The 27,500-nt window shown below is 35.0% G+C and overlaps 2 protein-coding genes across 4 annotated transcripts in view; both read right to left on the reverse strand.

The window, feature by feature from the left end:
- LOC144965282 (polypeptide N-acetylgalactosaminyltransferase 5-like) overlaps positions 1-19,728 on the reverse strand; it is a 171,470-nt gene extending 151,742 nt beyond the window's left edge. For 2 of the 3 annotated variants that reach the window (XR_013643988.1, XM_078900460.1), the window contains exon 1: positions 19,386-19,669. The gene's annotated coding sequence lies outside the window, so the exon portion shown is untranslated. Of the gene's footprint in view, positions 1-19,385 lie in introns of all 3 variants that reach the window. The other variant, XM_078900461.1, reaches the window with a different exon arrangement.
- A 4,551-nt stretch (positions 19,729-24,279) lies between these two features.
- LOC144963978 (matrilin-1-like) overlaps positions 24,280-27,500 on the reverse strand; it is a 16,597-nt gene continuing 13,376 nt past the window's right edge. Inside the window, exons 12-13 of the mRNA XM_078897921.1 lie at positions 25,902-26,064; positions 24,280-24,434 (exon numbers count right to left, since the gene is read on the reverse strand). Coding sequence (XP_078754047.1) covers positions 24,347-24,434; positions 25,902-26,064 — 251 coding nt within the window. The 3' untranslated portion in view covers positions 24,280-24,346. The remainder of the gene's footprint in view (positions 24,435-25,901; positions 26,065-27,500) is intronic.

Below are 27,500 nucleotides of genomic sequence, written 5' to 3' on the forward strand. Positions count from 1 at the left end.
CGTTAACAGCGTGGTCTCTGTCAGAAAAAAATATTGTAATATCGCCTAAGAGGCGTCATGTCTCGGTCAATATGTTAAGTGCTGCTGTTGGCTAGAGACTCCTTGTAAAGCGCCTTGAGCACGTTTACTGGATATAAAATCTCAAGTTTGCCTATTCTTCTGCTCGAACGTGAATAGAAATTTGCACAGGACACTGACTGAAGCTGCGAAATGTGGATCATCATTTTAGGAGGATACAGCGATTCTCGCAAAACTAATCCGTTAAAAAAGCCTGTTCGTGAGGACCAGGTGGATCGGCCCGTAGTTTACGCCGCTGTATCCCATTTCATATTTATTGTTTTATTTTCTCTTTCACCAGATAGATTTGTCACAAAACCAGCACATCAATTATAGACATATAAACTGGTCCATAGCGCCACTGCAGATATTATCTTATCCCCCCGGTTCATCAATTATTTCCCTGTTATCATCATTACTTTATTTGAAATGTTGCAAGAGGTTGTTGACGGTGATATGCCTGCTTTAAAGCGTAATAACTTTTGACGAACGAGATTTGTTTTTGTGGGTTTTTTTTTTTTTAATTATTACAATTTTTTTTTCAAACCCCATTGATATTAAATGGTAGCAGTAGTACCCGGTGGTTGAATCATAACCCCACATTTTACTCATATGTCGGCAATTTAGAGCCGTTATGAGAACAAGCCTCCAATGGTTGAATTCCGCCGAGTTGTAGTGTTTTTGGTTTTTTTAAATTAAAATTTCTTTTTTTTTAAAACGCCAATCTATAACAAATTGTAATGCTCGGTTAAAAGAATGAAAATTATACCGTATTGATAAAACTCTTTTCATAAAGAAAAAAAAAACGCGTTATAAGAACACCATGGCAGGAATGAGCAAACAATATGTATCCAGTACAAATGCATGACTCGGTCCATATTATATTCCCATTCAAAAGAAGATGGGAGAGTTATATTAAGGCTTTTCAAACAGAAAAGGAAAGTCAGAATTAAAACGTCATTGCAAAATGCTGCTTTAGTTTTGTTTTGTCACGAATCATGGTTTTCAATTCTTTAAAAAGTTGTGTTAAGTAGACGTCGACAATGGTGTCTTTTTAACATCATCCAAATCATGGTGTATGAAATGTTTAATATTCAAGCGTTTCCTCTATTATCTCATGATTACAAATTACATTGACTGTTATTCACAATTAAAATTATGCAGCCAGAGAGTTCAAATCTTTTTTTTTTCAGTGCAAATGACATACTGTACATAATGCGATATGGAGTACAAAAGCAGTGATGGGATAGAGAGAACAATGCAATCATATTTGGACATGAACAACAATGTGTATATATATTTAGGGCATCATGGTACATTAAATCGTGCTTTCAGTTAAATTAAAATAATATGGTCCTTCCTTCATAAAATCATTTATTTTCTCATGAATCATTTGCAAAGCTGTTCCTAGATTGTAACAATACTTTACTTTGAAGTCATACTTCTATAGATGTGTATAATATTGTGCTTTTAAATCAATTTTAACTGGAACGTGTGTACGTATTTATCACATTGCCTTTAAACATGTTAAGAAATGCGACAGCAAGAAATTGACTGACTATCTTTCATTTCCATCAATTCGCCAAACACTTCTACAAACTTCCTTTTACAAAGTTTACACTGACACGACTCTATGACCCAGTCCATCATGCAAACTATCAATGGTCACGCCTATAATCGGACAAACAAAGACAGTCGACCGAAAGTCTGTAACAGGAGTATTTTAAAAACAGAACTGCCAACACCTTTACGAGGGGAAATCATATGTACGTAATATCTGACATCTCTAAATGAACTATAGTCGTAAGTAATTAATTGTAAAAGGTTAGAGACGATCTTTGCGTAAATAATTTCGGAATTTTAGAGTTCATTAAATCTAGCAAAGTTTACAATCTAGATCAATGGATGAACTTCACTGTTGAAGTCAAAAATTAAGATATAGGGACATGATAGATAGATAGATAGATAGTTAGATAGATAGATAGATAGATAGATAGATAGATAGATAGATAGATAGATAGATAGATAGATAGATAGATAGATAGATAGATAGATAGATAGATAGATAGATAGTTAGATGGATGGATAGATAGATAGATAGATAGATAGATAGATAGATAGATAGATAGATAGATAGATAGATAGATAGATAGATAGATAGATAGATAGATAGATAGATAGATGATAGATAGATAGATAGATATAGATAGATAGATAGATAGGATAGATAGATAGATAGATAGATAGATAGATAGATAGATAGATAGATAGATAGATAGATAGATAGATAGAAGATAGATAGATAGATAGATCGATAGATAGATAGATAGATAGATAGATAGATAGATAGATAGATAGATAGATAGATAGATAGATAGATAGATAGACAGAGGGAGGGAGGCAAAGAGAGGGTAACATGAAACATGAGTTATTTCGGGCAGTAGTAACAACGTCCATATTTCACTTTCAATACTGATTTGACGTTTTAATTGGAAAACCAAGCCTATCTTAAAATAACGTTGTCTGATATTCGTTCGGTGACAGAGTTAATGATAGGGAATAATTCAATGTTATACGTAGTGGAAAATCAAACAAACATTTAAAAAAAAACCAATGAAAATGATATCATTATTTAAGTTTGTATATTTTAAAGAAAAACAACCGATAGTGAAGATTGCGATCGAAGCGAATGGAGATATATCTGTTAAATGCAATCTGCTTTCAGGGAGCATCTCTTTACTATGCTATTTGTATAGTTTCATCATATATATATTCTATAAAAGCACATTTGTTCGTTCACCGAAAGTTGCCCGCTCAATGAACGCGATGATCAGCCAATCAACTCAAAATTTAAGATTCAAGTGTTGAATAACATTTGAACTCATTTTCTATTGTCTTATAGACAATACATGTTTCGACTTTCATAAGAGATTCCACGGAGCTTTTTATTTGGATACAGAGATATATTTTCTGCATTTCATATCTTATATGTTTTCGCTCACTTATCGTAGAATTCTTTCCCAGTGTTAAGAGCGAAAAATGATTTTATGTTATAAATTTTAAGAAATTGATTATATTATATATTGATTATTAAAATAATAAATACCACTAGCTGGTATTGACTCAATGTAAGTACTCCCAACTGATTGTCACACTTGCTAGATTGACACACAACCCACTAGCTAAATATGATGGCCTCCATTTATTTTCGATGTAAAATGACGAAACAAATCTGATGTATCGATAAAAGCATAAGCATCACAATGTCAACAGTAAACACCATGCGAAATTTGGTGACGATTTTGTCCCGTGGTTTTTGGAGCTTTAGATTTACAAAAAAAAATTCAATTTGTCAAAATGTACAATAAGATTATGATCATCGAGACTGAAAGTGTTGTCAATGACATTTGGCTCATAAGATCTGATAACTCTAAACACAATGTCGCTTTCATATGCGCATGCTATAAATTAAGAGAATTAAACTAAAAAGAATAAAAATCCAAAAAAACTAAAGCCTTTAGATAGGGAAATATCCACGAAACGTGTTCCAGCGCTTTACAAGGGCAGTCCTGCCTACTTGAAATCTCAAAACATCGCAATTATTAGGAGATAAAAGTCATAATCTCTGTAGTGAACTTTATAGATCAACAGTCTACCCTCACAAGGATTAAATAACACTTCAAAATCCTTAAAATGATGTACTCTGGCATCAATTGATTTTCAACAAGATTAAATGATTTAGAGATATCCATGAAGTTCGGAAATTGGAACCAAAATTTCGTAATTTTACGAATACGTGTGTGTGTTTGTAGTAGTAATCAGGTTTGTAAGGAGTCCCTAGCCAACAGCAACGCTTAACATAATATAGGAAAGGCACAACGCCTGCTACTGTTAGGCGATATTCATTTTATGTTTAATCTTACAAGGAAAAATCTGTTAAAGGCAGATACTCATGTTACACATGAGTACAGTGAGAGAATGTGAATAAAGAGCCTTTTTCCAAGGACTCACCTATGCCCGCTCAGAGCGGGACTCGAAACCTGGACTTTCCCATCCGGACATACCACTCGATCACATAACCGCACAAACTCACTGCATTAACTATGTAATGCATTTTAAACAGATAAACTAGACAGGAATATTTCATTCACCATACAAATCTATTTTATGTATTTGCCAACCATTGATTTATCAATGCTTAGGGAGAAGAAGATGAGGAGGAAGATGGGGTATTCTGTTAAATAAGCAACTGTACCGAATAAGCGATGTTGCCTCTACAAACCGAGAATAACATCGTGTTCACTACTGATGGTACATACCAAGTTAATAATAAATAGTAAAACGGGGCGTGTTCACCTTGGTTATTCATCGCCCTACAAGGTTACATGCCGTCATGAAAACATAGAAGAAGAAGAAGAAGAAGAAGAAGAAGAAGAAGAAGAAGAAGAAGAAGAAGAAGAAGAAGAAGAAGAAGAAGAAGAAGAAGAAGAAGAAGAAGAAGAAGAAGAAGAAGAAGAAGAAGAAGAAGAAGAAGAAGAAAGAAGAAGAAGAAGAAGAAGAACAACAACAACAACAACAACAACAACAAGAAGAAGAAGAAGAAGAAGAAGAAGAAGAAGAAGAAGAAGAAGAAGAAGAAGAAGAAGAAGAAGAAGAAGAAGAAGAAGAAGAAGAAGAAGAAGGTGAAGAAGAAGAAAGAAGAAGAAGAAGAAGAAGAAGAAGAAGAAGAAGAAGAAGAAGAAGAAGAAGAAGAAGAAGAAGAAGAAGAAGAAGAAGAAGAAGAAGAAGAAGAAGAAGAAGAAGAAGAAGGAAAGGAGGAGGGGGATGAGGAGGAGGAGGAAGAAGAAGAAGAAGAAGAAAAGGAGGAGGAGGAGGAGGAGGAGGAGGAGGGGGATGAGGAGGAGGAAGAAGAAGAAGAAGAAGAAGAAGAAGAAGAAGAAGAAGAAGAAGAAGAAGAAGAAGAAGAAGAAGAAGAAGAAGAAGAAGAAGAAGAAGAAGAAGAAGAAGAAAAGGAGGAGGAGGAGGAGGAGGAGGAGGGGTGATGAGGAGGAGGAGGAAGAAGAAGAAGAAGAAGAAGAAGAAAAGGAGGAGGAGGAGGAGGAGGAGGAGGAGAGGAGGAACAGAAGAAGAAGAAGAAGAAGAAGAAGAAGAAGAAGAAGAAGAAGAAGAAGAAGAAGAAGAAGAAGAAGAAGAAGAAGAAGAAGAAGAAGAAGAAGAAGAAGAAGAACAACAACAACAACAACAACAACGTCAACAAGAACAAGAAGAAGCCGCGTTGTAGTGTCTGGAGTGGGTCAATTAGGCAACAAAGACACCATTATTTGGTTCGTAAGGGGACTGTCTTCTCCAGACGATGAAAGTGTAAAGTGGCAAAGACAGATAAATAATGGCAAACAGGGAGCATGAAAACAAGTCGGAGCTGGTTGGAATATATCTCGCTCAGTCATTATACCACGCCTGTTCAAACGTACTTTGAGAAAATAAGATCCTAAAACAAAACAAAACAAACAAATTAAAAGACCGGGGTTCGGGAGAGAGAAAAAAAAAAAAGAGAGAGAGATAGAGAGAGAGGGGGGGGGGAGGGGGGGACGATAAAAAGAATGTTCTTTCAATTAGTACTAAGAAACGTAAAGATACGACTGGTTTCCTCGTTACAGCTTTATTTCTAGTTCATTTTTTTCCATCCATCTAGCACCGAGTTGACCATCGTCTTTTCTTTCTTTAATTTATCAAAACTAATTGAGTAATTTAAGAAGGAAATAATATAAAAGAACAGACAACAACCGTCATCATTTAGCAACAAAGTGATCATCAACTCTTATTTCTTTTCAAATTTTTTTTTTTTTAAATCATAGATACATAAATAAATAATTCATCCCCTAGCGAATAAAAGGTCATCGTTTCTTCCTTTCTTTAAAAATAAAATAAGCATTCTTTTTAAAAAGAAAGAAAAGAAATGGAACAGTAAAATTCTATCATCTAAATTCCTTCCAAATTAATTCTATTTGGTCAGGAATATGAGAATGAGACGATTTTGTTGATATAAATTTCTATTTACAGCTGATTAAAACTCTGACGACAGAAATCACAGAGCATTGCGAGTAAATGCGATACAATTTTGTAAGTCAAAAATATTATACGATGGTTAAATTAAGGGGAGCATCTAGCTCGAAATGCTTTTTTTTTTTTCAATATGAAAAGGCTGTTCTCGCTCTCCTTTATTCATTCTTTGGATAGTCCGAGAAACACATGGGGTTAGTTTGCACGGTTCAGGGGTGGAACTGGCAGATACAAAAAATGCAATTTGTATCGATTGTTGGGGAGAATTGACTGGATAACAATGAATAGGCGGCAGCGGCTATTGGGATATCCAATGCTGTGAATGTATTTAATTAGTACGGATGGTTGGAATATACGACAATAGGCAACTCCCAACTGTGCTGTAGCTGTGAGGTAAAAATACAAGGATAATGGGGGAAAAAAGACATTTATGTATCTTTTACATCGTGCGGGATCGATACTGTAATAAGTAATATCAGTAAAGGATCAAATACTATCGTTTATAATATTAGTAAAAGCAATTAATAATCGTGTGACAGCGCACAAAGGGGAAAGAAATGGCCGTGTGTTTTAGGCATTGCAGCCTTGAGAGTCCAGATTTCGAGTCCCATATCAGGTTTTTTGGGTTTTTTTTTTTACCTTGAGCAAAATATCGACCGATTTAAATGGCCGAGGTCCCAGGTTTGAGAGCTTTTGCCATGATGAGGGTCATTTAAATCGATCAAAATTTGAAGGACGAGTTTTCTGGTCAAATTTTTAAATACATGTTTTTCTAGAGTACGGCGGTTCACTGGTTAAATTGATTGATAAAATCGTCCCCCAGCTTCTAAGAAACTTCGGTTTTCAGACTTTTTGACAAGGGTGGGGAGGGGGCCAAAGAGGGCAATTTTATCGGCAGGCAAGTATATGAAATAGCATTTCTCTAGCAAAAGAAATAAATAAATAAATAAAAATCAAAGGGTGTTTTACTAGCATACCAACGCGCTTTAAATTAAAAGGAGGAGAAATGAGGTAGGTATCGGTATCAGTGGTAGTTAGGTTTTAGTTACACCATAGAGATAAAACGGAGAGACAGACAGTGAAAGACGGTTGGCGGGGGGTTGAGATTATGCGATACAGTATTGGAAGGCGGGAAGGGATGTCCGATGTGAGTGGAGTGGCAAGGGGGGGGGGGGGGGGGGGGGGGGGGGGGGGGGGGGGGGGGGGGGGGGGGGGGGGCGGAATTGGACTTTAACGCATTTTCTTCACTATCGTGTCATATGAGTAGGGCTGGGCGGGTACCCGGGTACCCGCGAGTACCCGCGGGTAATAAAGTTAAACCGGGTACTCGGGTAAAAGGGGCGGGTAACGGGTACCCGCTTCAACAAATGGAAACCGAACTGAGAGTGATCATTTTTGGCGGTTTTAATATTTTTGAACAAAAATTGGAAATAATACAATTTTATTTACATATTTAAATTTACATGACATTTTTTCAAAAGATTTTCCTACTTTATTTTTCAATTACAATGATTTTTTTGTTAACACACATTTGATTCAATTTTGGAATCAATAGGTTAAGACTATATTATATTAGTTCTTATCTTTTAAAGGAATCTCAGGTACTTTTATTTTATTTATTATTTATTATTTTTTCATTGTAGTTAATTATAATTGTTTCTTACTTCAGTTTCGCTTCATTTGTTGTAATAAATAAAAAATTAATAAAAATAAAATTTAAAAATAACCCCCCCCCCCCCCCCCCCCCCCCCCCACAAAAAAAATTTTGGGGACAAAAGTCACTCCTGCCACGGGTACCCGCGGGTACCCGGGTAATCAGGCCACTACCCGGGTATTACCCGGGTAATTATTTGGGCGGGTAATCCCAGCACTACATATGAGCGCCCTTTTCTGGGTATTGGTTTCAATGTTCTCAAGATGGAAGCGTTTATTTACCGGTGGGGACAATACATACCTCAGTTTGTTTTTAGTTTTATTTGTTTGCTGGGACTGTGTGTGTGAATGTGTGCGCGTGTGTGTATGTATGTATGTATGTATGTATGTATGTATGTATGTATGTATGTATGTATGTATGTATGTATGTATGTATGTATGTATGTATGTATGTATGTATGTATGTATAATGTATGTATGTATGTTCCTGAAAAAAAGCAATTTTAATATGTATGTGTGTTTGTGTGTTTATATTAATAAAAGAGGGAGAAGAAAAACCAATGAGAGTGTGGAATAAACTTGAGAGAGGGATATGACGATAAGATGGAAGTGTGTGGGCGTGTGTGTGTGTGTGTGTGTGTGTTTGTGTGTGTGTGTTTACAAGGATTGGCAAGCTGTCCTGAAGTCAAGATAAGACGAGACAGAAGCAGTGAGACATCCCTTAAGCGCACTTTATTGATTTGGTCAGATAATCTAATAAGGACAAGCCAGTTTATAGGACCAGGTTTGGTCATTTGTATTAATTCCTTGTCTCTCACAAGAATGAATCAGTAGTCAAATTGGTTCCGTGCATGACAGCCCTTCAGGGACCACTGAAATCTCATGTTTCACGTGAGATACTGCTTATAATATGGGAGTATAGTCTGGTTAATACAATTTAGTGAGAATTACTCATAAACATGGATGGCAAAAAAAAAATAAAAAGAACAATAACAAAACATGAGTGACGTCATCATCGTTCTATCTATAGATCACACAAAACAAGAAGAAAAAAGAATAAAGAAATCAAGAACGGGCCCATTCATATTGTCATTCTACGTCCAATGTGTTACAAAACCTAAGAGAGACCTGCCTACTTGACAATTTAAAATTTCATAACTTTTCGAAGATAAAAATTGTAGTCACTGTAGTTAACTTTAAAGATCAACAATTTGCTCAGACGATGATTAAATAACACTCCAAAATCCTTAATATTACGTAGTCTGGTATAAACTTTCATTTTCAATAAGGTTTAATGACGTAAAGCTGCTCATGATTTTTTTTTTTTTTTAATTGGAGACTAAATTTCCTAATTGTACGGATTTTATATAGGGTGGTCTACCTTAGAGATTTGGGATGGAAAGATGGACATGTCATTTGCAGGGCTCGGCTCCTTTTTTAAGCCTTGATTATTAAAAACAATCATATCATTGACAAGTGGATGAGGCAAATCTTCAAGCATCAGAAATCTAAGATCTATGAACATGATCGAGACAGAACATTTATCGAACAGTCTAAAAACGGCACTAGCAACCAGTGGCATACACTGTTCCGGCAGATTTTTTTGGGGTGGGGGGGGGGGGGGGGGGGGGAGTCATAGACTTCTTTCAAGGTGGCATATAAAAATAGCAATTTTTGCAAACAAAACCAAAATGTATTTCGTTTTATACGAGTACTCCGATTTTTTTTTTTTTAATGTTAATAGCTCAAGGAAATTTCACCAACTATGGATAAACACCACCGTCAAACGATTATCTAGACGGAAACAAAAGGCATGGAGCAGAGCGAGAAAGTCCAACAGTAAGAAAGACTGGTACAATTATGCCCGACTGAAAAAAGAAACACAAAAAGAGAGTAGAAAGGCCTATCATAATCATGTTAAGGAACTTGTTAGTGAAGACTCAAACAAAAAGCTCTGGAAATTTATAAAAATTAGGAGGTGCGATTCGGTTGGTATAGCGCCCCTTGAGCATGATCGTGTATTATACTCTGATGCAAAGGAAAAAGCAGACATACTTAATAACCAATTCTGCTCTGTTTTTGCTTCAAAAGCTCATACCAAAATTACCACTCAACAACTACAAGGCGAAGAAAACGATTCCAACACTATGGCCGAAATCAATGTGACAGTAGAGGGCGTTTCCAAACTCCTCGCCACTCTAGATCCAAAGAAAGCATGTGGCCCAGACAAAATACCATCCCGTCTCTTAAAGATATTGAGTAACGAATTTGCACCTGCCCTCACACATTTGTTCAAACTCTCTCTTGAAACGGGAGACATACCAATTGTTTGGAAGCACGCTCTTATCCAACCCATCTACAAGAAAGGTGATAGAAGCAGGGCTCAAAACTACCGTCCAATTTCATTAACCTGCATTTGCTGCAAACTGTTGGAGCATATAGTGAGATCCTCAATAACTGAATATCTCGAAACTAACAGTATTTTTTGTGATGAACAGCACGGATTTAGGAAGCACCACTCATGTCAAACTCAACTTCTATCATTAACACATGATCTGTCAGCTGCTATTGATAAAGGTGGTCAAATTGATCTAGTACTACTGGACTTTGCCAAGGCCTTCGACAAGGTCCCTCACCATCGGTTAATCCAGGAATTGTATGACGTTGGTATCAGGAACAAAACCTTACAATGGATTGCAACTTTTCTGGACAATCGCACCCAACAAGTTCTTGTCGACGGCGAGACTTCCACTATCGGGATGGTGACATCGGGCGTACCTCAGGGCTCAGTCCTTGGGCCCGTCCTATTTTTAGTGTACATAAACGATCTTCCACGAGGTATAAGGTCAAAAGTGCGCCTCTTTGCTGACGACACAGCATTATATAATCAGATAAAAACAACAGACGACTGCAAAACACTAAATGACGATCTAGCTAGATTACAAGAATGGGAAACAATAAATCAAATGGAATTTAACGTATTAAAGTGCAATGTTCTAACCATCACAAATAAGAAAGCACCTATAACATTTGAATACCAACTTCATGGTCAAAACCTGGAACATGTAAAGACAGCAAAATAGCTTGGCATCGAGTTTGCTAAAAACCTCAAATGGAATGACCACATATGTCACCTGGCTTCAAAGGCAAATCAAACAAGCGCTTACATCACCCGCAATTTAAAAAGATGCCCAATCACAACTCAAACCCTTGCTTTTAAAACTATTGTTAGACCAATTTTGGAGTATGGCAGCTCAATTTGGGACCCATATACAAAGAAAAACATCGACACCTTAGAAAACATCCAAAGAAAAACAGCAAGACGCATCACAAACACATTCGATCCTTTCTCAAGTGCGTCTGAAATATCACAACGGATTGGCCTTGAACCTCTGGAAAAGAGAAGAAAGATAGATAAACTTAAATTGTTCCACAAGATCTACTACAAAAATTCGTGCCTTAAACTTCCAAACGACATCAAAGATATCGGCACAAGAAATACGAGGGGACACACAGCAAGAGTAACCATCCCAACATCAAAAACAGACGCCCACATGTATTCGTTTTTTCCCTTCCACTGCCCGACTATGGAATAGCCTCCCAGCTGAAGTGGCTGAAAACGGTTGCCAACATGCCTTCACGCGATTGCTGGAGTTCACAACGTGACTTTTTAATCTATGTGGTTTTAGTATTATGTGCAGAGTTTTAGCAAGTTTAAAATGTAAAACACTACAAACTGTGGAGTGATCCTCGACAATATTGGAGGTTTCCACAAGACTAAGAAGAAGTGCTTTCTCAACCTTTTCTTTCTTTAAACAAAAATAATGTAAATAAATATAAAAATTAAATCAAATTAACTCAGTGGTATACAATCAAGCCATAATTAACCTCGAATAAATTGTTTGCCCAACTTTACAGGATCTAGCTTTTTCTATTTATCTTTGTACAATATAAAACAATAATGACCTCTAATACTTCCATGTATCACTTCCATTAGGAGCTGCATGGCTCAACAGTATGATCTTTGCTTTGTACTCAAAATGGACCGAGTTCGACTATCCGCCTTGTTGTGTAGCTTTGATCAAGTCACCTCGCCTTAGCTCACTTTGCGGCGCTGTACTGCAGCTGATGCCTGGGTTATTCCAGTCTCCCTTAAGGGGGGGGGGGGGGGGGGGGAGCGACACTAAAAATGATGAATTTTGACCCAGTTTACTAAAATTAGATTTTGGTGGGATGTTGTCATGTGACCATTTGTCTGCATAAAAAATTGCATGAGAACTTCATTTTTAGTTTTTCTCTACTCAAAATAATGTATTTTGTGACCCATAGTATGGTTAAATCAAGCCCATTTTTAGTTTCAGTGGACTGATTTCATGAAAGAATATCAAATAGTCTTTATAACTAGGTAAAGGCAAAAACATATCAATGAAAAGTAAAAACTCTCCCCTATCTTCAACAACCAATCACTTTGTTCTTAATTATGTCTTGAGGTCACAATCCAATCAGAGAGCGAGAGGAGAGTTTTTCCCTAAACGCGTTTACTTTGACTTTTAAATGCGTTTTTCTCAAAACTGCAATTTTCGTCACTAAAAACCTATCTCCTCCCTCAGTTTTCAACCAATCTTCTTCAAACTTTCTACAAATGAGTGTCATACAAATACGCAGGTCCTCTAGGAGCCGGATTTTTTTAAAAAAAAATAATTTATGAGTAATTTGAAATTATGTAACTTTTTTCGAGGGGAATAATCTAGTAATAACTTTGAACTTAATTTTTAAAGTTTCTAATTAAAAAATAAAAAATCGGGCTTCTAGAGCCTCTTTATTTTCCTTTTTTCTAACCCTGGCCAAAATATTATGTCAAAATTAAAACCATAAAAATCCTAATTCCAACCTTAAAAAAAAAAAAACAATAAATAAAATCAGGAGCTACATTTGTTTTATCTGAGATAAAAATCTAAACAGCCAATCTTTGACAAATGACAAAAGCCATAGTTGAAATTATTTGACACTTTCATATTTCATCATTTTCTCATTCTCACCTTTATTATATATAGATACTCCACAAATAGTAATAGACTTATAGTCTTTGATACTCAAATAAAATGACAGACATATTATCTATTATTTTTGCAAAAGACTGCTTGGTAAAAATGAGTTTAAAAAAAAAACAGTTCAGTAAAAATGCAATTTGGTGTGTACTATGAGGGCCTGCATGACACACTTAAAGCACAGCATGATTACAAGCTTAGCATAACCTGATTGGTTGAACAATGAGGGCCGATGGTGAATCTTAATTACTGCAATGTCTCCAACTTTTAGTAATTAGATATAGGGGTGATTAGTTCAACTCTAAATATATTATGTTTTAATAATCTGTCAATAGATTAAAAATATTCAAGACCCATATGAATTTTTAAAAACCTGATCATTTTAGGATATCTTAATGTGGCAGCTATCATTTATCAAGAAAATTGGCAATGACTATGACTATTATGCTCAAATTTCATTCCATTGATACCACACCCCCCCCCCCCCCCCCCCCCCCCCCCATTTTTAAAAAAATACCTTTTACCTAATCTATAAATATAATATCTTGATTTGCACAGGGTTTCAAGGGGGGCGAAGTGGCCGAGTGGTTAAGGCATTGCACTGTGACCCGCTTCAGGCACTTTTGTTTTTTCCCTTGCTCACTTGGACAACGTGGGTGATTCCAGTTGACATCAGACATCTTGTTTTTGAATTATCTATATTTCTTTGTGGAATGTATTGGCGACAATATTATGATGTTAAGGTGAAAGGGCATAATTTTTAAATTTTTTTTTCGTAATATATAAAATGTTGATTTGCACAGGGTTTCAAAAGCTCATAGTTCAAACTACATAAGACCAACCTTTTCTAACAAAATAAATCAAACCTTGTAGATAATAAATGACTTGGAATTATGAGATGACATTGTCCTCTCTAGATTGTACATATTTCTCCCAGAAGGATGGATAAAAGACGGATATCACAATATCAGCTTTTGGAAAATTTCATTTCTTCTCTCAACATGTTATCAAAAAGAAAGATCTCGAAAAACAGTTTCTGTAGGCATACAAGGAGCACCACTATAGTGAGACTGCACTTCTTCGAATATTCAGCCATCTGATTCGAAATGCAGACAAAAATGAGCTGATCATTCTCTATCTCTTGGGTTTATCTGCAACATTTGACACTATTGACCACAGCTCATTGGTCTTGAAATAATTTTTGGTATAAATAGCATTATATTCATTGAGCTAATTTCAATCATATCTGACAGATCGTTGGCTGACTGTCATGATTATAGTAATGTCATATCCGATACGCCTTCCTTGAAATTTGGTGTTCCTCTGTGTCCTTTTTACTATGTATATGCAGCCACTCTCAAGTGTTATCAGAAATTTTATCATTTATATCAGTTTAATGCAGATGACACTCAAATATTCAGTTCTACTCCATACTGTGATGATATTGAAAGTTTGAATTAACCGATTTTAGAAATCATAAGAACGATTAGTTAAATCAGAAAACATATACCAACAAAAATAAGAGTGTTGATAAATTCCTTTGTATTTTCAAAGTCAGACTATTACAACTCTTCACTGGTAAATGTGGCCAAACAGAAAACAAATAACCTCCAAGTTGTTCAGAATAATGCGGCTAGGAAAACAACTTGGACAAAAGAATGCACAATTACCATCATGACCCAAAAGAGCAATATGTTTGGATTACAAATAATACAGGGTGATTCTAAAAGAATACACCAAAATAATTACGCAGTTACTTTAAGTCTATAGCATTGTAATGGACTGAATTAGTGGTTATTTGATAGAGTAGTCATCTAAGTTTGATTGGGTGTCAATTTTACAGCTGACGTTAATATAACATCAGGTTAGTTGAATTTTTGTGCGATTGAAAACATGCCTCAGCGTTGGATTGGGAGGAGATGTGCCTTGTTCTCTGTGTTTGGTCTGCCAGATCCCCGGACCTTACGGAGTGCGACTTTTTTTTTGTGGAAGGTGGGGGTATGTTAAAGACCAAGTATACATTTCACCACTTCCAGACTTGAAAGATCGAATAATAGCTGCAATCAACATGGATGGATTCTCATATCAGCTTGATGTTGTCCGCACTGCCGGTGGTGGCCACATTGAGCATTTTATAAAACGTGAAATAAAAACTTGAAGATATGTATTACAAAATGTGTCCAAGTTGATGTTTTCTATTTTCTTTTTCTTTTTTTAGATATCACATAATAGCCATATTCTTTTTTAATCACCCTGTTCTAGATTTAGACCTTTTTCTGCTCATTGTTTTAATTTTCTAGTCAAAAAGAAACCGGGACATGTAAGTTTGTAAGGGTCATTTCCATACACATAAACAGTCCAATTTTTTTCTTTCTTTGATTTTTTGTCAGATTGCCAAATCAGGACAGTCCTGCTTTTTTATCAGGACAGTTGACCACAACGTGCTCTACTAAGGTGATAAGGCTGTGCCCATTTTCAGAGTCAAATGGCTGTCATGGGAATGATGATTTCTTTTAACATAATTATTAAGACTATTTTATTAGAAAATATTTGAAAGATTAAGTTTTGTAAAGCGATTTGAGTATGTTTAGTTGATATTGTGCAAAAGCTCAAGTTCTTTTGTTTTTGTAAAACCATTGTTTATTTTTCTTGGTATTCTGATGCATGTTTTATATGACATGCAACTGTAGCATTGATATTTTGTATTCAAAAGACGCCTTGAGCTGTTTATATATGGAATCAACGCGGTAAAAATGATTAACTTCACTTTATTATTATCATTTTATCACAAAAAAGAAAGCACTTGTCATCCAGGAACCAATAGAGGGAGAGAGGTTTGTCCCTGGTCACAACTCATTGCACGCAATGATGTCATGTATATAATATTGTTGATGTGACCTGTGTTAATAACAAACAAAAAAGGCAGTATGTGTCAAACCTTTGACAAAAGATGGTTTCTTAATTTTTTTCTTTCAATTTTTACCTTTCAAAAATCACACTGTCTTTGTTTCTAAACAAGAAATTAGATATGGTGCATGGCACCAAATCAACCAACAGTGTCACGCCACTGATATCTATATCATCAAAGTCTTTGAAGAAAAGTCAAGACAGATTAATTTCTGAACTGGCTTGATGGACACAAAATGATGAATCATCATAGAGTCAAAGTCAAAGAGGTTTTGTATTTTTTATTATAAATATTATTAGGCTGTCATTATCCCCAGAAAATTCGTTATTCCCAGACACATATTTGAAACTCCGCTCTTTTAAACAATTATCCACATTCCAGAAAATGGAATGTTTCCAAATGCACATATAAATAAGGAAAGTTAATAAAATATCTATAAAAACATAAAATTAACCAACATTAAATCAGTTGTTACTACATATACACAATATGCGTCGACTTCGAAGTGGGTGTCATGGCCGGATGGTTTAGTCATCTGCCCTGGAAGTTTTACCAGAATCGACGTTGTGGGTTCAAATCCTGGTTCCACCACTTTTTTTTTTTTTTTTTTTTTAAATTCCGTCTTCTTTGTACAGAACGTTGCAAGGGATAAATGTCCCATCCATCCATCCTCCCCCCCCCCCCCCCACCTCTTTTTTTTCTTTAAACTCTCTCTCTCTCTCTCTCTCTCTCTCTCTCTCTCTTGGTTCCTTTCTAGTTTCTAGCAAATTGTCATATTCGTCCCCACTCCGATCTCAAAAAGTGTCTAAAAAGAATAAATAATTAAAAAGCAAACAAACAGAAATATTCAGGAAGCGACCAAATGGTCAGAAAGAGGAGAAAAAAAACAAACAATAATTATTTTTTAAAATAAAAACAATTTTAAGAAATTCATGCTCAGAAACGGAACAAAAGGCCAAACAAAAAGAAGAAAAGAATAGACTCGCTCAAAAAAAAAAAGAAAAGAAGAGGTTGGTTAATTTTGTTTTTATAGATATTCTATTAACTTTCCTTATTTATATGTGCATTTGGAAACATTCCATATTCTGGAATGTGGATAATTGTTTAAAAGAGCTGAGTTTCAAATATGTGTCTGGGAATAACGAATTTTCGTTATCCCCGAAAGGTGTCTGGGGATAACGAATTTTCATTATCACAGGGCTGGCGCTATTATTACGCTGTGATTATCCCCAGACGCATATTTGAAACTCCGCTCTTTTAAACAATTATCCAAATTCCAGAATATGGAATGTTTCCAGATGCACATAGAAATAAGGAAAGTTAATAAAATATCTATAAAAACATAAAATTAACCAACATTAAAATCAGTTGTTTCTACATATACACAATATGCGTCGACTTCGAAGTGGGTGTCATGGCCGAATGGTTTAGTCGTCTGCCCTGGAAGTTTGACCATAATCGACGTTGTGGGTTCGAATCCTGGTAACGTCACTTTTTTTTTTCTTTTTTTTTAAATTCTGTCTTCTTTTTACAGAACGTTGAAAGGGATAAATGTCCCATCCATCCTCCCCCCACCTCTTTTTTTTTTATCACACACACTCTCTCTCTCTCTCTCTCTCTCTTGGTTTTTTTTCTAGTTTCTAGCAAATATATTCGTCCCCACTCCAATCTCAAATAATAATTAAAAAGCAAACAAACAGAAATATTCAGAGAGCGACCAAATGGTCAGATAGAGGAGAAAAACAAAAACAATAATTGTATTAAAAATAAAAACAATTTAAGAAATTCATGTTCAGAAACGGAACATTTACATAAAGGTTTAGCAAACAAAAAACTCTAAGGTTTAGGTCAAAATATAAAAAAAAAATAAAAAGAGAGATTTCCCTCGGAGCAGGGATAAGTGTTAATAATAATAATAATAATAATAATAATAATAATAATAATAATAATAATAATAATAATAATAATGATAATAATAATAATAATAATAATAATAATAATATAATAATAATAATAATAATAATAATAATAATAAAAATAAAAATAATAGTGATAGTATGATAATAAGAGTATTAATAATAAAAATAATAATATTATTGATAATAATATAATAATGATTATGATGGTAATAGTAATAATAATAACAAATATTACAATTATTATTATTATTATTATTATTATTATTATTATTATTATTATTCTTATGATTATGATTATTATTATTATTATTATTATTATTATTATTATTATTATTATTATTATTATTATTATCATTTGACCAAAACAAAAAAAAAACAATAATAGATCTAGAGCAAATTAAATAATGAAATAATATTATCGGAGAAATAAAAAATTCAACTGATTAAAAAAACTCTTGCTCGGAACTCGGAACAAAAGTGAAAACAATGAAAATCAATTGGGAAGAAAGAAAGAAAAAGTAAAAAAAAAAAAAATGTGCGAGGGGGGGGGGGGGGGGGGCGGTCGCGACTGGTTCGAATCTGTGCAGCTAAAAGGAGTAAAATGAAAGGTGGCCTAACCCACTGAGCTGCCTATCCACACCGCTATCAGAATATCTTAAATTCATATATGAGCTAAACATATTTCCACCATTTTTTGCTTCCTTGTTTTGGTAGTTATTTTCATCTCTGATTCGAATAAAAATATGTTGTTGGATCTAGTTTTGTGGACGTGTGATACTAAATTGTATTGTCTTGTGCGAAGCAGACAGGAAATTAACAGGTGTCGGTTTTGGGCTTTGGGGCGAACAACACCATGGCCTAGGAATTCGTCCGCGAAATAAAAATTATTCCCGGTCGTCCCCAAAATTGTGGCAAGAATGAGCAAATTATAGAAACAAGAGATGATCAATAAAGTTAACAGGTAGGTAGGTAATGAAAATTTTAATGGTTGGTAGACTATGAACAGATTTGATGATTAACAACTTTCTTCCTGGTTGAAAATAAAAAGTCGAATTGCCAGTTTGACGTTTTCAGATCAAAGTAACAAAAGAAATTTCATTGATCCATTTGCTTTAAAATATTTTTTTTTTAAAGAGCTGGATTTGACATTTGATCACTATTTACTTTCATCTTGTGTTAAATATCACTTGATATATTAACTGTTTTGGGACACAACCACTAGTATATTTTCCAGAATATTTGGTATTTTTCACGCCTAGTTTGGCATTTTGCATAAAATCTTTCTGCCCACTTGCTACATGCGTCTGGGGATAACAAAACTTTGTTATCACCAGACACCTGTCTGGGGATAACGAATTTTCATTATCCCCAGACAGGCGTCTGGGAATAATGACAGCCCTATTATTATTGGGTCGAAAGGGGGGGGGGGGGGGGGGGGACTATTCAATGACAATAGGCTTTTTTGTTTTTCATCAATGAACAGAATCATTTGAAAAATTAAAAAGCTACAAGGAAAACTGAAACATATAAGTAGTTGAAACAAAATTAGGTTATTATTATTATTAATATAATATGAATACGAATACCAGAGGAACTGAGGAAGCGAACACGAATAAGCAAGGCCGGAGATGATGAAAATTGCTATCTCAAATACATAAGCGTATATTATAAGTGTTCTTTTCTCTCACATTGTAACAATAGACAGTCATATGGTTTGTGAGTGTGTGAAAATAAACTTACCTTGCCTTCCCAAAACTAGGCTCAACTTTTCAAACTTTCATGACAACTTTTTATTTTTTTCAGGTTTTCAGTTCCTTTGAAAACTAGAGTAACATAATCCTAAACGAAATTCCATCATACGAAATCCATAATTTGATGGGGACCAAAGCCAATGACACTTTTAGTTTTTTTGTTAGTCCGACGACTTTTGTTTGGAAAACTTCCTTAAAACTTTCTTCGTCGTTTTGACTTTTGACTTGACCAAGTTTCTTTGGTAATCATCCTGAAACAGGGTCGTTGAAAGTAATACAGTAGGTACCCCCCGTTCTAAAACGTTGTATTATTTCGTTTTCAAAAGTGTTCGCTATTATAATATATAAATATAATAATAATTATTATAATTATCACACGACTTGTCAACATTTAAGTCTAACCACTGTTACTGATCTTGGTGACAGAGTATTTAACTTCCATTGCTCATAATATATGACATGACTATCCACTTACTGTCTTTACAAAGGGGTCTAAGCCAACATCGACACGTTAACGTAATCAAACATCTATGACGTAATGTAAGATGTGCTTTCACAGTGCAGATAAAATATGTCTTTTACATTAGAGCGCGATGATTGAATATGAGTAAAGACTTGTCTTTGCGTCGCCTGCAGCGGGACTCGAACCAGGTACCTACTGGTCCGGTGGCGAGTGTCAAGCATAAGACCACAAAGCTACATACTTCCATCAATTCAGCCATGGGACTACCCATCAATGCTATATTTACCTTTTAACTTCTCAACGTTCTGCTTTTACGGGAAGCAGCCCCACAACAATAATGAAATCGAATGGTGGTTTTTAAAAACAAACACTGTGAACAATTTCAAAATGGCAATTTATTTACAAAATATCTACAATCTCCTAAATATGTTTTGCAAAATGGCAGAAAGTGGTATAGTACAACAAAATCATAGACCAAAGAACATGACTCGTCCTACATTTTACGTGTTGCTGTTGGTCAGGGAATCTTTATAAAGCGCTTTGAGCACGCTTAGTTTCTATTGCTCTATATAATATAAATGCTCTAATTTTGTTTGTGTGTTGCTTTTTTTTTCTTTGGGGCGCGGGGGGGGGGGGGGGGGGTTAAAGCCGATTTAAAATTTAAATTTAAAGTTCTTACTTAACATGTCCTGAATTAAAGTTTAATGTAATGTATCTATGTATCCTTCTGTAACGCTCATGTCACTAGTTTTACTTTTAATATATGTACGAGTTGAATTTTAACTTTATCTTTCAATTTTTTATTGAATATGGTTGCATTATTTCGGACGAGTGATTTCCATTTTTTTTTTTTTTTTTTTTTTTTTGTTTGCATATTTTTACTCTTTTTTTGCATGCATATTCACCTTATCTTGATGCATATTTTTCATTTTTAAAATGCATAAAACAGCGGAGCCAGTAATTAGTATGCTTAATTTTTGCAAAATATTATAGACTTGCAACTGTTGAGTATATGAGCCGTGCTATAACTATATGGTCATGCCAATAGACATCCTTTGATGATTTAAGCCTAGACTATTTGATGTTTGCAGTCGCATTTTCGCTTTCTACGGCCACTCATGAATAAACTCCTCCAGGAAACGATTTGATTGCTCCATTCATCGCCATAATTCATATTTATTTGTTCTCGTGAGTTCTTGAGGTTTTTTTTTGACCGAAGAGCGATTGACATTTTTAGAATCTTGACCCTTCAACGATTGGTCGCTCTGACAGCTCACATGTCAACACCTGTCAATTATGCCTTGAATCACCGTTGAAATTTTTGACAATGGTTGTTTCTCGGTTGCGTTACAATCACCACCTTGATGAATTCATTAGCCAGACATCGGCTGATAGGTAAAATTGCCAATTTATGTTCTAGTTACATTTGAAACAAAGCATATCACTGATCTCATCTCGCTGAGATATAAACAAAGATATATATATCAAGAAATCGGCCAATAAAAAAAAAGTTGCTAAAAACAAAAGCTAAAATAAACGAAAGCTACTTTTAAAATCAAATTTACCCGTAAAACAGTTGGTTTTCAACAGATTTTTTCTGAAATAAAGACCAATGTTCTTTTTTCATGTGATATTAAAAACGTGACTTCAAATTCCTCACATTGCATTTTTTAATTTTGATGTTTTTTTGTTGTTGTTTTTTTTTTTTTTGTATTCTAGATAGTTTTGTACCTACCTTGGCAGCTTGTCGCGTCTTTGTTTTGGACGACCGACTAGAGAGCTTGTGATCAGTCCAAGACTTTGGGCCGCTTGACTCAGTATTATACAAGAATAGACGGCAGCGGCGAATCAAAAAGGGTAATATTCTTATTTACCTAACATTTTTCGCGGGGATAAAAAAGTGCAGAGTAACAATTTCGAATAATAAAAAATAACTCTGAAGTTTCTATCTCTTAATTGCAATAAAAATAATACCAAGAATGACAAAATCGGCCCACAAATAACGGAGATTTAAATTATTCATTTTTTTTTAAATGCTTACAATAGTCGTCATCAAAGCCATTTTTCATCACCAAATTCATAATTTTTTGTCCGATTTTTACCAAACAAAGGGCGATGTTAATGATTTCCACCCGCAAATTAGATAGGATCCAAATCGCAATTTATACAAACTTTCTTTTGTGGCAAAATTATAAAAATTAAAGCTCAAAAAAGCCAGCGAAACTGACAAGCCTGTCATTTCCTTCTCTGCGATTTAAATATTAAGCGAGTCCAGTCTTGATAACTCCTCCATGAATATTTGACCGTTGTCGGTTTTTGCCGGATTGAATAATAATTAACTCTATAAGGTATTAACTGTGACCAGTGACCGCGAAGTTCAAATAAGTGGTCTTGAGTTCAAATCTGGTAGTGATGGTATCTTATTTTTAGTCTAAATATGCTGGTCGTCAAGCAGATCATCCATCCCCGCTCTTTTACATCCCGTAATCCTAAGACATCTTGTTACTAAAATATCAATGCCACCTTTATGTAACCTAATCATTTTTAGTACCACAAAGGACTGGTTACATACACTCCCAAGGGTTTAGGAACAAAAAGAGTAGAGTCACTCTGTATCACTAATAACAACATAACATGTGTCATCATCATCATCATCATCATCATCATCATCATCATCATCATCATCATCATCACCATCATCATCATCATCATCATCATCATCATCATCATCATCATTATCATTATCATCATCACCATCATCATCATCATCATCATCATCATCACATCATCGTCGTCGTCGTCGTCTTCGTCGTTAGCAGGAGCTTAGTAATGTACTGCGTGCCATTGTAATGGTAGACCTCGAAAAAGTGTAAAATTCACATCTAAGAACACTCTTAGCTTTGGCGCAATTTATTTAACATACCATGTCATAATATGTATGTTCTAAAAAAAAAAAAACCCAAAAAAACAACCTGATAATGGACAAATACTTTTCATTCAATTGTTAATTTTAGGCTTTCATCTCATTGTATGTCTTTTGAAAGGAAAACACATTATTTGGATATAACAATAATAATATGTCAGGAAAACTAGGACTTGATATAGCGTGTAATGCCATTTTGATTGCGGTTGTCTTTTATCTTCTCTTCTTTTGTATTAGTGATAACTGTTATTGATATTGCTATAGAGGTCTGTGCTGTATGTGTATGTGTGTGTGTGTGTGTGTGTGTGTGTGTGTGTTAATTTCTTTTGTTGCTACAGCCGTTTCTGTTACCGCTGGCAGTTTCCGTTTCGTTATAAATTATTATTTTTCAACACTTTCTAAAAAAGATATAATTACAAGAATCGGGTGTATATCCATTCTACTCGTATTTACATAATTGGAAGCCAGAAATGGTCTCGAGTCTTTAAAACAACTAGTATTCAAGCTAGAGGAGCATGCAGTCATTATATTTCAAACATATAATTTATGATATGTTATCGTCTTCTGCACAGAGCAACCACTTACTGTGATACAGTAAACCGCGGATACAACGAGGTCCAAATGACTGACGTTCAGTTTTCGTTATATCGCTACATCCGTGTACTCGATGTCTTTAGTAATGTTGATTAAAAAAGGTAAATAACATAAAATTTAAAAAAAGAATTGCGGAGGTCTCACTTGGTTTGAACGTAACGAATGCAATTGAATATAATGTATGTGATCAGCAATTTGTATTTCCTATTTATTTATTTATTTATTTTTGTTTTGTTTTGTTTTGTTTCAGTGTCTCAGATTTTGACCAGTTACTATTTACCCATAAATATTGTGTAGACGACTTGGTTTTGACCAGTTTCTCCGTTTTATTTTAAATCGGGGTATTCTATACCAACGTCCTAATGGTTTTTAAACTGCCGTGATATTAACATTTTCTTGAAATAGTAGCTGTGACTAGGACCCTCGAAGCAACCTTTCAACAGCTTGCTGACCCTTATGTTCTTTATTATTATTATTATTATTATTATTATTATTATTATTATTATTATTATTATTATTATTGTTATTATTATTATTGTTATTATCATTATATTATTATTATTATTATTATTATTATTATTATTATTATTATTATTATTATTATTATTATTATTATTATTATTATTATTATTATCATGATTCTTTGTCTTATTATGATAATTATTATTATTGTTATTTGTGAGTAATCGTAAGTGATAATTATATTAAACTCAAATTAAGCATAAATAGAGATTGAATCACGGATTTGGCTATCATTTCAGAAATTTGAATGTGGGAGATCTTTCTTTTTTAATCATTACAGATGCATATTTAAGGACTAGAAAAATATATTTTTTTCTCTCTAAATCCACACACAGATATTTTTTATCGTCATTGTGGTCGTTGTTTCCGCTGTTGATATAGGTAATATCATCATTGTCAATGCGGTCGTTGTTTAGCATCATCCTCCTTGTGGAATAGCTGTTAAAACTTATCCATCAGGACAGGAAGGCATCGGGCACTGTGACCACTCCACGGTCTCCAAAGAGCATTCGGCAGGTAAACGCCAACGTGGACATCTGAGAAGTAAAAGAATAGTAAAACAAAGGTGAATTAATCTGTCATTTGTTTTGGTCTGCCTCATTATCACCTAGAGACGATAATGGTCTGGCTCTAGCATTTCAAATTTGGATAATGTGTATGTCTCAGTTCAATTCCTGAAATTTAAGTCTAAAGTGTGTAGAACTGCAAGAAAAAATGAGGCATAACAAGCGAATAGTATGATATGAATTGGTAATTTGTTTTGGTTCGCTTGTTAAAGGATTGCTAGGTCTTATATTTTTAAAAAAGTGAGCCCTTTCTAAACGACAGAATTGAGCTATACCGATAAGCATTTTTCCCCCATCCGATTATACATGTCGACACAAATTATGAGCTTCTCTTAGCAAACAAAAGGAAAACACAGTCGCTAATGTTAAGATTATCATTAAATACTACTGCAATCACTATCAAAACCACAACACAACAACAACAACTGCTGCTGCTTCTTCTTCTTCTACTACTACTACTACTACTACTACTACTACTACTACTACTACTACTACTACTACTACTACTACTACTACTGCTGCTGCTGCTGCTGCTGCTGCTACTACTACTACTACTACTACTACTACTACTACGACGACGACGACGACGACGACGACGACGACGACTACTACTACTACTACTACTACTACTACTACTATTACTACTACTACTACTACTACTACTACTACTACTACTACTACTACTACTACTACTACTACTACTACTACTACTATTACTACTACTACTACTACTACTACTACTGCTGCTGCTGCTGCTGCTGCTGCTACTACTACTACTATTACTTGAACTCAACCCCCCTAAATATAAGAGAAAAAGAGACAGAAATGCAAACAAATAAATAAATAACCAAAACGAAAATCAACGAAAAAATAAACTTGAGCATTTATATCGAGCAATGTCCACTACAAGTGCTCAAAGCGCTTTACAAGTGGTCCCTAGCCAACAGCAAGACTTAACATGCAGGACGAGATGTTGCAATTTAACGATGTAAAAGGTCAGGAGCTCATTTTACATATGTAGACCTCCTAGTGTTAGATAGAATTACGAATTTTTGGCTCAAGCTAGAGATCTGCATAGACGTTTTTGATTCAATAAATCTTGTTGAAAATGAGAGTTTGGTTGCTTAGAAACTGTATTTAGGACTTTGGAGCATATTTTGATTATGCTGAGGGCAAATAATTGATTTGTTGTGTTATTTATTTTGACCTTTTCACTTTTTTTCCCTTGGAACTGCTTGGAAACTACGAATTTTTGACATTTCGAGTTGGCAGCTCTGCATCTGAGAACGGTTAGACCGATCAGATGGCGATTGTCATACCACAAGAGCGTAATATAGTCGCACAAAAAGGATAATGCTAATAACTAATAGGTAAAGAAATGGAAACTAGAATTTTTACAGGAGGAAATTCGTTTCATGAAACATCACAGTAATATACCTTTTTGAATCATGAATTTCTTGTGCACGTGTTGGATTTGTTACGGTACAAAACCCACAGTATCTTTGGCATCTGACACTGGCCCAGGCAGTGTAACTATGACAGACGCTGGGACCGCCATAACTTTCACAGTCCGGAAGAAGATCCTTACATACCGTGGTATCTGGTGGAATAAAGATTGTCGTTTAACACGCATTTTATATATTCGGAAAAAATTACAAAGAAAACAAGGTGGAAATGGTCTGGATAAATCTAAAATAATATTTTAACATGTGCATTGAGATTGTCTCCTTGTTAGTGGTTATGTAAAGAAAAGTGATATTGAAATGCATTTGGAGAATCACTAAGACAAAGCACAAAAGCTCTTTGTATGACGTAGACAAAAGTGCTTGACCAGGGACCTTTATGATGTAAAAGCTATATAAGGGGTCTACGTATTGAACATATTTGAAGAACAGATGGAGTATCTTTCCCAATGATGTGCTCGCTGCTTTCCTGTAGCATCTAAATACAAGAGTCTATAATAACAACAGACTAGCAAACAAACACAACTAACGGTTTGATATATGTGTCTTGAATCATTATGTGGAAAACAACAGAAGATGCTTTGTTAAATCCCAGATTTTGACTCGGCCTCAATATAGTATTATGTCGGGGTCGACTTGTACCTATTTGAAGATCAGGTTTTACTATCGACCGCATTTGCCTAAATAAAATATGCACTGTTCTACCGCCTGATCGAAAGAACAGACACAGAAAACTATCTGTAAACTTAATCGTTTATAATTGATCGTATGATAACCAGTCACCAATTTGATGGTAGAAAAACAAAAACAATGATCGGAGAGAGGTCGATATCATTCACGTTACTGTAACAACCAAATGTGTTTGTCTGAGCACGTAAGTTGGTGTGTTACAAATTCAGAAAAGTGAGTGGAGCAGGCACTTATGTTGGTAACAACAAGATATGAAGTGAATAGAAAAGTGCCAGAAGACAATAGAGAATAAAAATTTTTCGCGGCGGTGGTGGGGTTTGAACCTGCGACCTTATTGGTACGACAACTCCGCCTGGCAGGTGAGAGCGTGGCTCTACCGTGTGAGCTATCCACGAACACAAAAATATTCGTTTCAAACTCAAAGTCATTACTAGATCCCTCTCTCACCCACTTCTTGAGACCGCCGATTCGTTCGTACACCACCATCGCGAATAATTTTGACCAGCAGTTAAGCTTAATAGCCAATATTCTCAACACAAACATATAACATAGAAACGATTGAGACATTGAGTATGCTCCGGTGTATGGGGTGAATTTTTTAATTCAGAAAAGTGAGTGGAGCAGGCACTTATGTTGGTAACAACAAGATATGAAGTGAATAGAAAAGTGCCAGAAGACAATAGAGAATAAAAATTTTTCGCGGCGGTGGTGGGGTTTGAACCTGCGACCTTATTGGTACGATAACTCCGCCTGGCAGGTGAGAGCGTGGCTCTACCGTGTGAGCTATCCACGAACACAAAAATATTCGTTTCAAACTCAAAGTCATTACTAGATCCCTCTCTCACCCACTTCTTGAGACCGCCGATTCGTTCGTACACCACCA

The sequence above is a fragment of the Berghia stephanieae genome, chromosome 2 (genome assembly GCF_034508935.2).
Source record: "Berghia stephanieae isolate SIO BIC M18660-M18661 chromosome 2, UCSD_Bste_1.3, whole genome shotgun sequence".
In the NCBI taxonomy this organism is placed as follows: Eukaryota; Metazoa; Mollusca; class Gastropoda; order Nudibranchia; family Aeolidiidae; genus Berghia; species Berghia stephanieae.